This window comes from Lepidothrix coronata, unplaced genomic scaffold (genome assembly GCF_001604755.1).
Source record: "Lepidothrix coronata isolate B3197 unplaced genomic scaffold, Lepidothrix_coronata-1.0 Scaffold130, whole genome shotgun sequence".
NCBI classification, from domain to species: Eukaryota; Metazoa; Chordata; class Aves; order Passeriformes; family Pipridae; genus Lepidothrix; species Lepidothrix coronata.
The window spans coordinates 103,076-115,821 of record NW_016690310.1 but is presented as its reverse complement, the minus strand read 5'-3'; the positions used below and the strand labels follow the sequence as shown (position 1 = coordinate 115,821).

At 42.2% G+C, this 12,746-nt stretch overlaps 1 protein-coding gene across 1 annotated transcript; it reads right to left on the bottom strand.

Moving 5' to 3' along the window:
• Positions 1 to 295: 295 nt before the first annotated feature.
• LOC108503097 (fatty acid desaturase 1-like) lies at positions 296 to 9,973 on the bottom strand. The gene is made up of 12 exons (XM_017826731.1): positions 9,669 to 9,973; positions 6,946 to 7,056; positions 6,330 to 6,527; positions 5,245 to 5,346; positions 4,925 to 5,053; positions 3,566 to 3,623; positions 3,102 to 3,178; positions 2,583 to 2,680; positions 2,160 to 2,256; positions 1,463 to 1,542; positions 1,055 to 1,180; positions 296 to 745 (listed from the first exon to the last, which is right to left on the bottom strand). The coding sequence occupies exons 1-12, from the start codon at positions 9,957 to 9,959 to the stop codon at positions 694 to 696; spliced, it is 1,419 nt and encodes a 472-aa protein (XP_017682220.1). The 5' UTR covers positions 9,960 to 9,973; the 3' UTR covers positions 296 to 693.
• Between the last annotated feature and the right edge of the window lie 2,773 nt (positions 9,974 to 12,746).

The window sequence follows — 12,746 nt, the reverse complement described above, 5'->3', positions numbered from 1 at the left end:
TTCCTGCAGTTTGCTTTGTGCTATCCCAAAAACACTAAGGAGACCTTAATACTGAAAGAGGCTTGTAAGGAAGAAGGGGAGAGAGTTTTAACCAGGACTTGTAGTGACAGGACAAGGGATAATAGTTTTAAACTGACAGAGAGCAGGTTTGCATTGGATATTAGGGAGAAATCCTTCCCTGTGAGGGTGGTGAGGCCCTGGCACAGGTTGCCCAGAGAAGCTGTGACTGCCCCATCCCTGGAAGTGTTCAAGGCCAGGTTGGACAGGACTTGGAGCAATCTGGTCTGGTGGAAGGTGTCCCTGCCCGTGAAACAAGATGATCTTTAAGGTCCCTTCCAATCCAAACTGTTCCATGATTCTCTGACATTATAAAGAATTTCAGTTTAAACTTCTTCCATAAGCAATGAGCTGGTGCCTCCAATGAAGTTCAACTCATCAAGTTGATTCAAATTCTCCCCAGTTTAAAAGCCCATCTCTAAATTCTGAGATTGAGAGCAGGAAAAATAGAGGTTCATGGTTTAGATCAAGAAAAAAGATATGTATCTTTAAGCCACTTTCCCACTTGATTCTTACTGAAATTAGCTTTGCCCAGGTCCTGAGTTTTTATGCCTGAAGACACACACATGGATGGTCTGTGCTGAGTCCTGGCAGCAGTTGGGTGGTGAAGAGGTTCCCTTTGAGAGTTGCCAGTTTTTACCCATGCAGATATGCTTCAAGCCAGTGCTCCCCAGAATCCTTCAGGGAACTGCAGGAACAGAAGTTCAAAAAAGCGTTTATGAAGAGACTATTCAGTTTTCTGGGAAGCAAATTGTAGTTAAAGGAATAATTGGAAAAAAATGGATTTTAAAGTGCATGGATATCTCATAGCAAAGTCTGGCTACTGGGAATGAGTAGAGAGGATTTAAGGAAGAGGGGAAAAAAATCTTTCAAATTGCCTGTAGAAAAATCTAAATAAACTACAGGTTTGATCATGGTCGCTGACTTGCAGCGGTTCCCTGTATCCTTCCCTTACATGATATTAGAGTGTAAAACTATCTTGTTAATGGATACTTACTGCAAAATATCTACAAAGGCTGTCAGTAAAGTCTTGGTTTTATATTCAATGCCGTGCTTATCACAAAGGCTTTTCACTAGAGGAGCTACTTTCCAGTAGTTGTGTCGAGGCATTGTGGGGAACAGGCTGCAGAATGGGATGAGACAGAGTTATTATAAGACTTGGCTTGCACCACTTTCTGTCCTCCCTGATCAAAATATTCCCCTGCCCTCCCCCAGAAGGAGAGCAAAATGTCTCCTGAGATGGCTTATTCCTGGAAACAAAGAATAGTTTGGATGGGAAGAGACCTTAAATATCCTCTGATTCCACCAGATCCTTTAAGGTCCCTTCCAAACCAAACCATTCTAGGATCCCACAGTTCTAAATGCCCCATATTATTCCCACTCTTACTCCCAAAATTATACTCACTGGTGCTCAATTTGGAAGTTCAAGTGCCCAGTGAACCAGTCATTGAACAAAGATTGCTCCACGTTGCAGGTTGCATGGAGCTGGGAGGGAAAAAGATCCCCAAACACATGATTTAGGTTTTATTTTCCTGCAAGTCTGATGTTTGAACCCCAGCAATCATTGCCCACCCTCATCTTGCATAAAAGAAAAGTCAGGGATTACAGCCATCATTGCCCTGAGGAATTAAATAAAGTCTAGACTAGCCAGGCTGAGTCTTTTTCCCTTAATAAAAGGGAAAATGCTTAGAACACACTACATGGGATTATGTTGCTGGAGGCATTATATATGTGAGTAAAGTTGTATTTACATATTTATTTTTATCAGATTTTACCAAATTTTGTCAGATTTATCTTATCTGCAATAAACCAGCAAGCTGTAGGGTAAAAATAAAGGGATCCAATCCCACTTTGCTTCCTTTAGTTGGCCTAAAAGGGAGATCGACTGTTTCACCATCAATACTTTTCTGTAATAGGAAGGGAAAAGTACTGTAAAAAAATAGATCAACACCTTTCAGTCAAAAAACCAAGACTTTTTAAATCTAGATGTCCTGTTTTCCAACTAAAGCTTTAAAAGGTTTGATTATTACAGAAAGGATGTTGTCTTTGTCCTATGATTCAGAAGTGTAGACCCAGTATTCCAGAAGAAAGGAGCTTCTCACCTGAGTAGACACCCAGTCTTTGTTCTGATCATAATCTATAAGCATTGGAATGTGGTTCATCTGTGACACCCAAATAAACCAGGTGCTCTCAAAGTACCTGGACAGATAAACAGGGAAACACCTGTTACATGTCCAGTGTCGTCCAAATTTACCATTAAAACACTTTGCCGAGTCTCTTAGTCTTAACTAAAAGAGCACTTTTATGTAATTCAGGATTTCCTATTCCTAACTTTTAGAGTGTAAGAACCACTCAACTTGTAGTGGTTCACTCAACTTGTAGCAGCGACCACCACCCTGAAGTTAAACTGTTCCTTCTTGACTATTTATTGCTGAGAAAATTGTAGTGACTGGGACTAATTTTAATTTATTTCAGTATTGATTACATATATTAGTCTTGGAGACTCCAGATGTTCTGTGTGTTACCTGGACAGCCAATAGTATATCATGAAGTTCTTAAATCCCATTAAAGGAATATACATGAGGGAAACTCGGATGGTGAAAGACACAAGCAATATCAGGTCCTGTAAAAAAAAAAACCCAAACCAAGATGAAAATCAGCCTTTGTTGATGAAATCCCTCCACTCCATCCTCTCCCCTTTACTTGAACTGCAGCTAAAAACTGTTCTGATGTATGGATTTCTTATTGATTTATCAAGAGGAAGCTCCACACCACCATTCTACAGCAAGTTGAGTGTATCCCTAAAATATTCCCACAGCACTCAATAACTGCAGACAACAGCCCTGTCATCACACTCTGTCTACGTTTGAGTTTTCTCTTAACTTTTATTTATCTGCTAGAAGATTGAAAAGCCTTTTCTAAACAGTTCTCCCTTGCTGCAGCAAGCCCAGAATCAGCCTTTGCTATCTTAAACCCCCCAAACGGAGGTAAATATTAATATAGTGACATTATTTGGGTTTTCCAGATGCTGAAGCTGTGCTTACCAACCACTTTTTCCTCTTGATTGTAAAGTGGAATATAGTCAGCTGGAAGAAGGGGATGAGTGCGAGTGGGGCCAACACTGAAGGAAAGAATGGAAAGAGAGAGGCACTTATAATTTCACTGCATCATAGCTCTTACAGAATAGTCTACTGTGAGAACAATGATTCTTCTTTCCAGTGGAAGAAAAATTGCTGTCTTCCATTTACACCAACTTTCATGCATTCACAAAATCTCTTAGTCTTTTTTTCTCATCACTTCTTCGTTTCTTTCCCATCCCTTTCTTCCCTCTACTTGACTCACCCTCATCTAGTACTTCCATCATACAACCCTTGCAGAGACACAGGGGCAATTCCTCCTCAAGTGGACCTTCTTGAACATGAAGGAAGCTTTCTGAAGGTGTCACTTCAATCTTAAAAACACCTTTATTTTGGGGAGGAGATGCACTCCTGCTTTAGCGGATACTCACAGAAGAAATACTTATGCTGGTAATTGTAAGGCATGAACTTCTTCTTCTTCTTTCCAAGCTGAAAAATGAAAAGATATTGTAATGAGCCAGTGAGAGACTATACAAAAATGCTCAAAAAAAATGCTTACAAATAATTTGCATTTTGTAGGAGAATGAAATTCAATCTAATTAATTCACGATGGAGTGCTGAGGCTATTGGCGCTTGGAGAGGAACAGGTTGTTAGCATGGAAACTCAGTCACTAAGTTGGTGGGTTCCAACTTTGGAGATTGGAACTAGCTGATCTTTAAGGTCCCTTCCATCCTAAACCATTCTAGGATTCTATGAATGCGGGATGTGTTTGCTGTGGAAGCTACATCTGAACTTCTGTATCCCAAATTTCTGAGTAATAGAGGAGAGGGTAGTCAGATATGGCATAATTTGGAAGCTGTCCTATAATGTCTCTAAAATAACTTCTGCAAGATCAAGGTACTGAATGTTCTATAAACAAATCTGCCTTCTTTTTTTGTCAAATACTTTGTCTTCAATTACAGAAATATGTACACCTCAAAGATGTCTTCCCTGGATCAAAACCGAAACAACAAAGGAAGCAGATAAACAAAGCCCCTGAAATCCATTTTGCCTGGCCATGGTGTGTGGTATTTTGTAATTCTCAGTAGAGAAGCCTTTCTGAGACAGCAGAGCTGGAATTTTCCATGTTCCTTGGAGAGCTGTAGTTTCTTTGCTTATTACTAGCTAAAGGAGAGAAAGAGGCTTTATTTTAAGAAGCTGATTACCTTGCAATGAAGTAATTTCATCACCCCATGAGTAAATAGAATTAGTAGGAAAACAAAAGGCAAATGAGACCTTGATGATATCAGAAATCATAATGGTGCAGGGAGGATGTATTCCTAGTTTTTCTTTTTGTGAAAGCCGTACAATTTTGGATTAAGAAATCATCTGCACTTGTGTTCGATGCATGGCAGCAACACTGGTCCTGAAGGATTTAGGTGCCAAACAGTCAGAAGGACCCAGAGGGAACATCTGACTCACTAATAACTGACTAATAACATGTAACATTAATGTAAATGCACTGACTCACCCTCTGAGCTGCCTCCAAGGTGCTCACCCTTCCTTAAGCACCGATTGCAAGACTTGGCTTCTCAGGAGTTGGTGCCTCAGCATCATAATAACCAGGCAGTACATGAGACTCTTAGACCTTGGAACACTTTGGGAATTATCAGAGAATCCTGAATGGCTTGTGTTGGAAGGGATCTTAAAGATCACCTAATTCCAAGGCACAATCTGGATGATTATTATTATCCCTTCCTCTATAGATTTCTGCCATTAAATCTGCTTTTCCAGACATCCCCATACTCACCTCCACAGAAAGTGTCTTTCCCAGGCTGAAGAGGAGGGGGTGCATGTTGAGGTCAGGGTCTTTACGGAAGCAGTTGGGTTTGGCGTGGTGCTGGTTGTGCAGGTGGTTCCACCAGCTGGCAGGTAAGCCCTGGAAAAAGGCAACACCAGGGATTCAAACCAGAACGATATCAAGGATCACATTGCTATTTATCCACCTGTTATTGACAGCTTGCACTGCAATTCCCTCCCAGTTGATACTGCCTGGATATAGGGACACTCCAATCCATTGCTTTGACCCCATTAGCCCCAGAGCTAATATTCCCACCATGAGCCAACTACCTTCAGAACATTTATCACCACCATCTGCAGCACCCGATTCCATCTGGGCTTCCTGAAGACAGAGCAGTGCCCCAGATCATGCTGGAACCAGCCCATCTGGATCTGGAAGACCAAAGGGTCAATGAAGAAACAGAATCTTGGCAGCATTGCAATAATTTGCCTTGTAATAATAATTTGCCTCCGTAACTTCATAGTGTGATGCATCTTCCTTCTGCTTTGGGGAAACAACACTCCCTGATGTCTTGCATGTTCAGTGCTGAGAACTTCCAATCAAGCTACTGTCCACTAAAGCTGCTCAATTCCAGATATTGACTTTAGCTGGAATATAGGGAAATCAGCAAAGCATCACAACAATTAACTGTTACAGCATAGAAGTCTGTTTGCTCCTATCACAAATAATGAATTTCCAAGTAACCAGCTAGAAAGTGGAAGAATTTCCAAGTCTACAGCTTTATTGCATTCCATATTCCCATGGAAATATGAGTGCTCTTTGAGGAATATCCACCTTAACAGATAATAGGCAAGTAGAACAGATCATGTAAATGAGTTCATTTGCATTTGTTCTATGGATGTCTGAGCAAATTTAAACTTTCAGCTCTACTAAGAAAATCTTTCTTCTTCCCCTCACCCTAAATTTATCGCATCTAAGGGCCACAAAGTCCTATTCCCTCCTTCCCTGCGTGGATCCTGCCCTTCTATGGTTGAATTCACTAATCCAGCAGAAAACTATTCAGGGTTAGTGAGGGAAAGTGGCTCATAAAGGACCAAACATCAGACAGAAGGAACAGGGAGCCAAAAGTGCAGCTGAGAATGAAATATTCCCTCTTTTGTGATTAGATCAGCAAATCTCAGCTTGTGAAACAACCAGTTCCACAACATCCCACCAACTCCTGGGTTGTCGGCAAAAGCAGATTTGCTGGAGGCAACAAAAATTGTGACGTAGAATGTGCTTGTTGTCTTCAGGCAGGTAACAGGACCTGAGGAGAGGCAGCGGAGCAATGCCTGGGATGTGAACATTCCATGAATCCTCTCCATCTGGAGGAACCAAACATGTCTGCAGGGCTGAGCAGCTGTCAGCACTTTACCTGAGCAACGGTGAAGAATGCCATGCCAGCCAGGAAAGGCACTAAGGAGATGCCAAAGTACCAGATCACGAGCCAGGATGCAGCATCCAGTACCAGGACATGAAGGAAAACCAGGAAGAAGAAGAAGTAGTTTGGCCTCAGAAGTCCCATCTTCTCAACAGTGCAGCGCAGCTCACGAAAATCCTCCAGGAGGGATTTCTGGGGGTAAAGTTAAAATGAATGCACTATTTACTTTGAAAATGTAACACAGCAGACTCAGAAGCCCCAAAGCAGCCATGGGAGTCAGAGGAGATATTCTCTCAGACGGACTCTGCAACTCTCAGGCATGAGATCAACAGGTCTTGCTTTTGCTTTGATACTGAGACATCACAGTGGGGAGAACTGAGCAGAATTTGGGGCTCTGGAGCTCATTCCTCGCACCCAGGGGAGGATTTAGTGATCCTGAGGTGGTCATGTTTCCATGCCTGACTAGCACCGGCTGCCTCCCCACTCCCTAGCCCATGGCACGGCATCAGGTGTGCTCCTTCAGACAGGATTCCTGCTCCCTCTCTTATTTTCCTTCTCCTCCCAGGCTGAACCCCAAGCCGTTCCCAGCTCTGGAATCTGGGACACTCACCTTTTTATTGGACTCAAAGCTGGGTTGATCTGGTGCCAGCTCCCCAATCAGCAGAGATCTCAAGTACTTTTTCACCACAGACTTATCGTTGTGAAAAGCTACAAAGGCATCCTGAGAAACACAAAGGGAGGGAGTGAGAAAGGGCACGTGACTAAATCCCAGACGATGAGCCTCTCCTTTCCTCAAGTCTTTGATATAACACGTAATCCGGTTCCCATTGTCCAGAACCCTTTGGGTTCCTCTTTACCACCTACTGGAGCTTGGCCCAAGAATGCTGGAGAAGTTTCAAGAAACCAGATTTCATAAAAGGCCCTGGGCAAGGCTAGTAATGAACATGAAAGGGTTTGATGAAAAACTCTTTGCAGAGGGAAACATGTTCTTTCATCTGCTTGTTTCAGCACAGTCTGTCCCTAGAAGGCTCCAGCCAGCAGCCCTTCCCTATGAATGGGACCCAGGTGTGGGAGAACACATCAGGGAATGGTATGTGTCTTTGCCATGCTTGGGATGAGGCTTTTAAAATCCTGTTTGTAAACCACTAGGGCCAAAGGGAATATGTGCTGAAGCTCCTTACACAGCAGGAGTGCAGTTCCCTGCAAGTTTTCAGGCTGGATGATATTTTGGGGAAGTAGGTAACAGTAGTGACACAAATGGGTCCATTCAAGAAGCATTTGAAATCCCAGTTTTAAAATCAAAGACAAGCAATGGAATAAAGGGTGAAATTCCAGGTAAAACAAAACTCTTCTTTAGCTCAGTGAATTTTTCAGAAGTAAGATAAAAAGGCTGACCATGCTCTATTTAGGTCCAGAAAGAGTAGATATGGCAAAATCCTCAGTGTTTGAGCAGTCAGGTACTTGCTGATTTTGGGTGTGAGAAACAATGTGGATGATTATGACCTAAACAAATTCTGCATGTGCCTGGTCAGGACCAAGTCCCTGGAAAAGGACAGGGGACTTCCTTGCAGTCTGACATTGCTCTGGAGCCTTTTGGCTGGAGAACTGGAGACAGTCTTTCTCTGAGTACTTTAGTCCAGAAATACTCAGAGCAAGGTGATTTTTTGGACATTTGAGCTTTTTACAGACATCCACTGACCCTTTGTCACAGTGACAACTGAATAACTCTGTCCGGACCCAGAGGACTGGGGAAATCTCTCTATCCTAATTCTGTGCCCCTCATACATTCTTATATACCTCCCTCCTGCCAGGAATCTGATTCAATCCATGTGTCTATATTGCAGCTTGGAAATAGGAGCCACAATGCCTTCAAGCAGGAATCCCTCTTCACAAAATCAGTATCACAGATTCTTATCAGTGAAAGCCTCTCAGTCCTGCCTGTGGCTTCTCCTCCCTCCTCTCAGGTCCTGATAATCATCTTAAGAGAGATTAACTTTAAGATTTATCACCTGCAACACACACAACTCCCAACATTTGACATCAGTGCAATGTTCTTGTTGACATTTTCAAATTAATCCACACAGAAGAAGAAAATTCTCACTGTATATATACAATTATGAGGTCTAGAGTAGTCAAGAGTACTTGAAAGAAAATCCTGGATCCTGGTTTTAGGTAAAGTCCTGCCCCAGCAATTTTTTGAGACACCTTCCAGTCCTGCATTTCTGTAAAAGTGTGTTTTTTCTCCGAATATATGAACAGAGCAGCATTTTAAAAGCAAAAAAAATTATACAGATTAGCAGAATACAAATTGAGAGCAAGACAGAAGGATATTGTTGTGATGCAACACAAATCCACACTGTACCCACAATTTTGGCTACTAGTTGTGGTCCTGTGCTCAAAGGGATGTAGCACAGCTACAGGTTGGAAAAGACCTTTAAGATCAAGTAAAATTAGGTTGTAATTATTGGAATAATAAAAGCAGGCAGGATCAAAGGTCATCCTTTAAACATATTCACCCCAGACAAATTCACTGTGGTTAAAGCCCCTGGGTGTCCATAAATAAAATAATCTAAATGCAGGTCCTTACACTGCAGGAGCTGGGAGGACATTGCTTGGGGCCAAATAATTCCATGCATTCTGTATTCCTTGAATCCTTTTGTAAAAGTCCAGTAACAGAACCTGCAGGAGGTGGCACCAGGAGCTCTAGACTGGCCTGGCATGGCTGGTCTAAGTTCTTAAGTCACTGAGGTAGAGGAGAAAGCCAACAAGACTCAAACCTTTCTTTTCCTTCCTTTGAGAACACCAGATATTTTTCTGCCCCAGTTTCAAGCACGGAAACATTCAATTCAAGGAGTGAAATGTGAAAAATAACTGATCTGGTTCATTCTGGGCCAGGACTGGGGAAGTGTTATCCCATATCAAACTGAAACCTGAGAGATTAGACTGGCTAAAGAGCTCCCTTCAAGTCAAAAAGTCTTGTTGAGACAAGAATTAAATCTCCCACATCACAAGCTTATGCCTGAAACTTGGCCATGTTTTTAATGCTTATATTTCTGACTATTCAGATATTCAATATCTCCTTTCAGCAGAGAGATCTGCTTCGAATTTATTATTTCTGTGAACAAGCAACACAATTATTTCAGAGAAATCCACTAAATCAACAAATTTTTGCAGGAGATCTGTTTTCAAATATATTTGTGGAAGTTTTCCTTGTCTCCTGCAGCCATTGTGCCTCTTTCTCAGCCCACTCTTTGGCCAAGCACAGTGACAACCAGCATGTCCTCCTGCCCTGGCACTGGAACCACCTTCCTGCTCTGTTCTCCTGGGTCTTACCGTGGCATCTTGCCCAGCATAGTGGCTGATAACTCTGCTGCCTCCAGGGTGCTTCTTGGAAAACCTGCTGACATCATAGACCTTCCTGTCGATGACCAGCCACTGCTCCTGGCTCTCCCCACGGCCATTGTGCATCCTGACCTCTTCCCAAGTGAAAGGCTGCGGGAAGGCCGGAATGGGACTCGTCCCCTTCTCGCTGGAGCCCGTCTGAGGAGGCATCTGTGCACTCAGAGCCGGGATCCACCAGGCTGAGCCTTGCTCTGTGTCCAGGCTGAGGGTGGACCATCCCATCCTGCCCGTTATACAGCCTCACTCCAAGCCACTCCCTTGTGCTCCAAGGGCTGGTTGGCTCTCCTTGCCCAAACACACCCTTCCAAGGTTCCCTCCCCTTCCAGATGCTTTACACACCCATAAATAAAAGCCCTGATCCTTCTTGTGCTTTCTGAGTTGCCTTTAGAAGGTCTGATTACTCATGAGAGTTGTGGACTGCTCTACTGAACACAAACAGGAATAAACAGACAAAATTAGGATTATCTGTTGTCTCTAAATGGCCTCATCACTGCCCAAAACCTTCAGGTTGTCCTTCATCTTTGAAATTTTCTGTGTTGACCCTGGCATGGTAAATTCATGTGTCTTTCTTAACTAAAATAATCAAAATGCTATCAAATCGGAGTAAAGATGGTAAACATTCAGAGTAAAAAGAAGAACACAATTAGGAAAACATCCTTTATTTCCTGTTAATTTGGCTTGTTCAGTGTATACTTCACATAGAGCTGTGAAAACAGAGTTTCCTGTATGTTCTTAATTCATTCAATCATCTAATTGTTCAAGTAATTAATTCATAAGTCTATAGCATTAGAATATTTTGGAATTAGGAGTAATAGTAATAACAATAACAATAATAACTGTTAGCACCAAATTTGGCTGTAGATTCAGAGTTCCTAAAGCTATGTTTAAAGGCAACGTTGACATAATTAACCTCACTTAAACATTGCTCCTGAAAAGACAAAATCTGAGCATCTCTGATGTTGAGATCTGCTATGAGTACAGAGGTGAAGAGTTCTCACCTGTAACAAACAGCAGAGAGAAGAAGGCAATGCCAAGCTTCCTATGCACCCACATCAATTTTGCCCGTGACCCAGAAAAAACTAAGCCCGCATATAGGAAATACTGCCCTACTTGAGATTTAGGATTCTTTTTATCCTGGTTGGATTTTTTTAGTCCAAAATTATGAGCCCTGAGTGCTTTTGAGGAAGGTACAAGCAGCAGGCTGATATGGTACAGTCTGTTCCCACAGATTTGACTTAAATCAAAAATCATGAGTTTTCCCCCTGTTTATTTGCACTTATGAATTTATTATGTCTGTAACCCCAAATATTGCCTACAATGACGCCCAATCCTTGCCTGAAATCTGACCAGTTCCAGGCCTCAACTACCTCTTGTGACAGTGAGTTTCACAGACAATTCACACAGTGATCCAGAGAAAGGAGGGAATTGTGTGAGCTCCCAGTTCTGAGAAGGACTGAGAACACTCAGCTGAAGTTGCAGACCTCAGGCAGGACAGAAAGATAAAGAAAGACAAAGATAAAGAAAGTTCGGAAAGCCAAAGGCACTTCAGCAGGATGAGTTGTTTTCCCTGTCTCCCAAGCAGATGGCAAGGAGGAGGCCTGGGCAAGAGCTGATTGAAGCAGAGATGATCTGATATCCCTCTCATGAGGTGAAAACTACCATTTGATTTATGTAAAATAACTTTATTTTCAAGAGTTTGTCCCTGAGTGACTCTGGAATGGAGCTCACAGGATATTCGTGCTGTAAGAGACAATGAAGCTTCTCAGTTTTTCACTCTGTGCCAGTCTCAGACTGCAAACACAGTGACAAATATGAAGTCTTGGTTTTTGTGTTCCCCAGTGAATTAATAACAGCCCAAAAGCAGATGGATAGAGACAGCTGAAATTCCACAGAGCAGACACCTGCCTTGCCCTTAGCCCTGCATGGAGCGAGCAGTTTTCTGACTGCCACAGAATCCTAACTTATGCAATTCTAATTCTTTAAATCATGTAGCATCTTGTGAATTAATAAGTCAAGCCCAAAACAGCTGTGTAGAAGTTCCTGGCGTATGGCAATGGTTGAACCACCCAAAGTAAAAGAGAAATGGGACTGTTGGTATTCATCAGAAGACAGTGATAAAAGAATGGGAGGAACAATTTCTACTCTGCTGTCACATTGCATTTTGTAACTCTTTATCTTGCTCTAAATAAAAGTTGAGAGTGTCCACGCCAATGATGTGTTCATGTTCTATTGTATATGTGTGGAGTCTTACCTAAATCATGTTTAGTACTTGAGGTACTGAAAATAAAATATGCAATAGTTTGCGCAATTTTCCACATATGTGGTTTTTATAGACATGTGAAAATATCAAGTTACTCCACAGCTGGCTGAAAGTACAAAAAAACCCCTTCCCACAGCCCTGTATTCAGGCTTGTAAATGCAGCAGTTACCTGAAAAGGAGAAGATAAAATTGAGGGGTTTGATTTTGGCCACAGAGCCAGGTGTGAACAAATATGGGATGTCTCTGTCTATAAACACAGTCAGCTGTGATTTCACTGTTAACACACACTGTGGGTGCCAGTACCCACCAAACTGTTGCTAATTAGATGAATTAAGTTTGGGAACTTTAAGATATTTTTTCTCTGTATTAACAGTGTGCATAATATTTAATGTCTGAATTTATTTTCCATCAGCTCCCATCCAGAGGGTCCTGCAATGCCCATTGATATTCCATCACATTAAATCCCCTCCCAGTCTGAAAGCAGAAGCTCTGTCTATGTTATCCAGGTCACCAAACAGATTTCAGAGCTGCATGGAAAAGCCCAGAGAGTGAAAGCCACAGCCATGCTCACTCAGATAAACTATTGGGAAATCTGTCAAAGTGAATTTACACCACACTCAGTGTTCTGCAACAACTACCCACAGACCTGCCAAAATCTGTGTCGTGTGCTCCTGGGAGCTGGTACATGTGCTCAGAGCTGTTCTCTTGTGACTAAGAAACTCCTTGCCCAGGGACTTGACATGATTTCC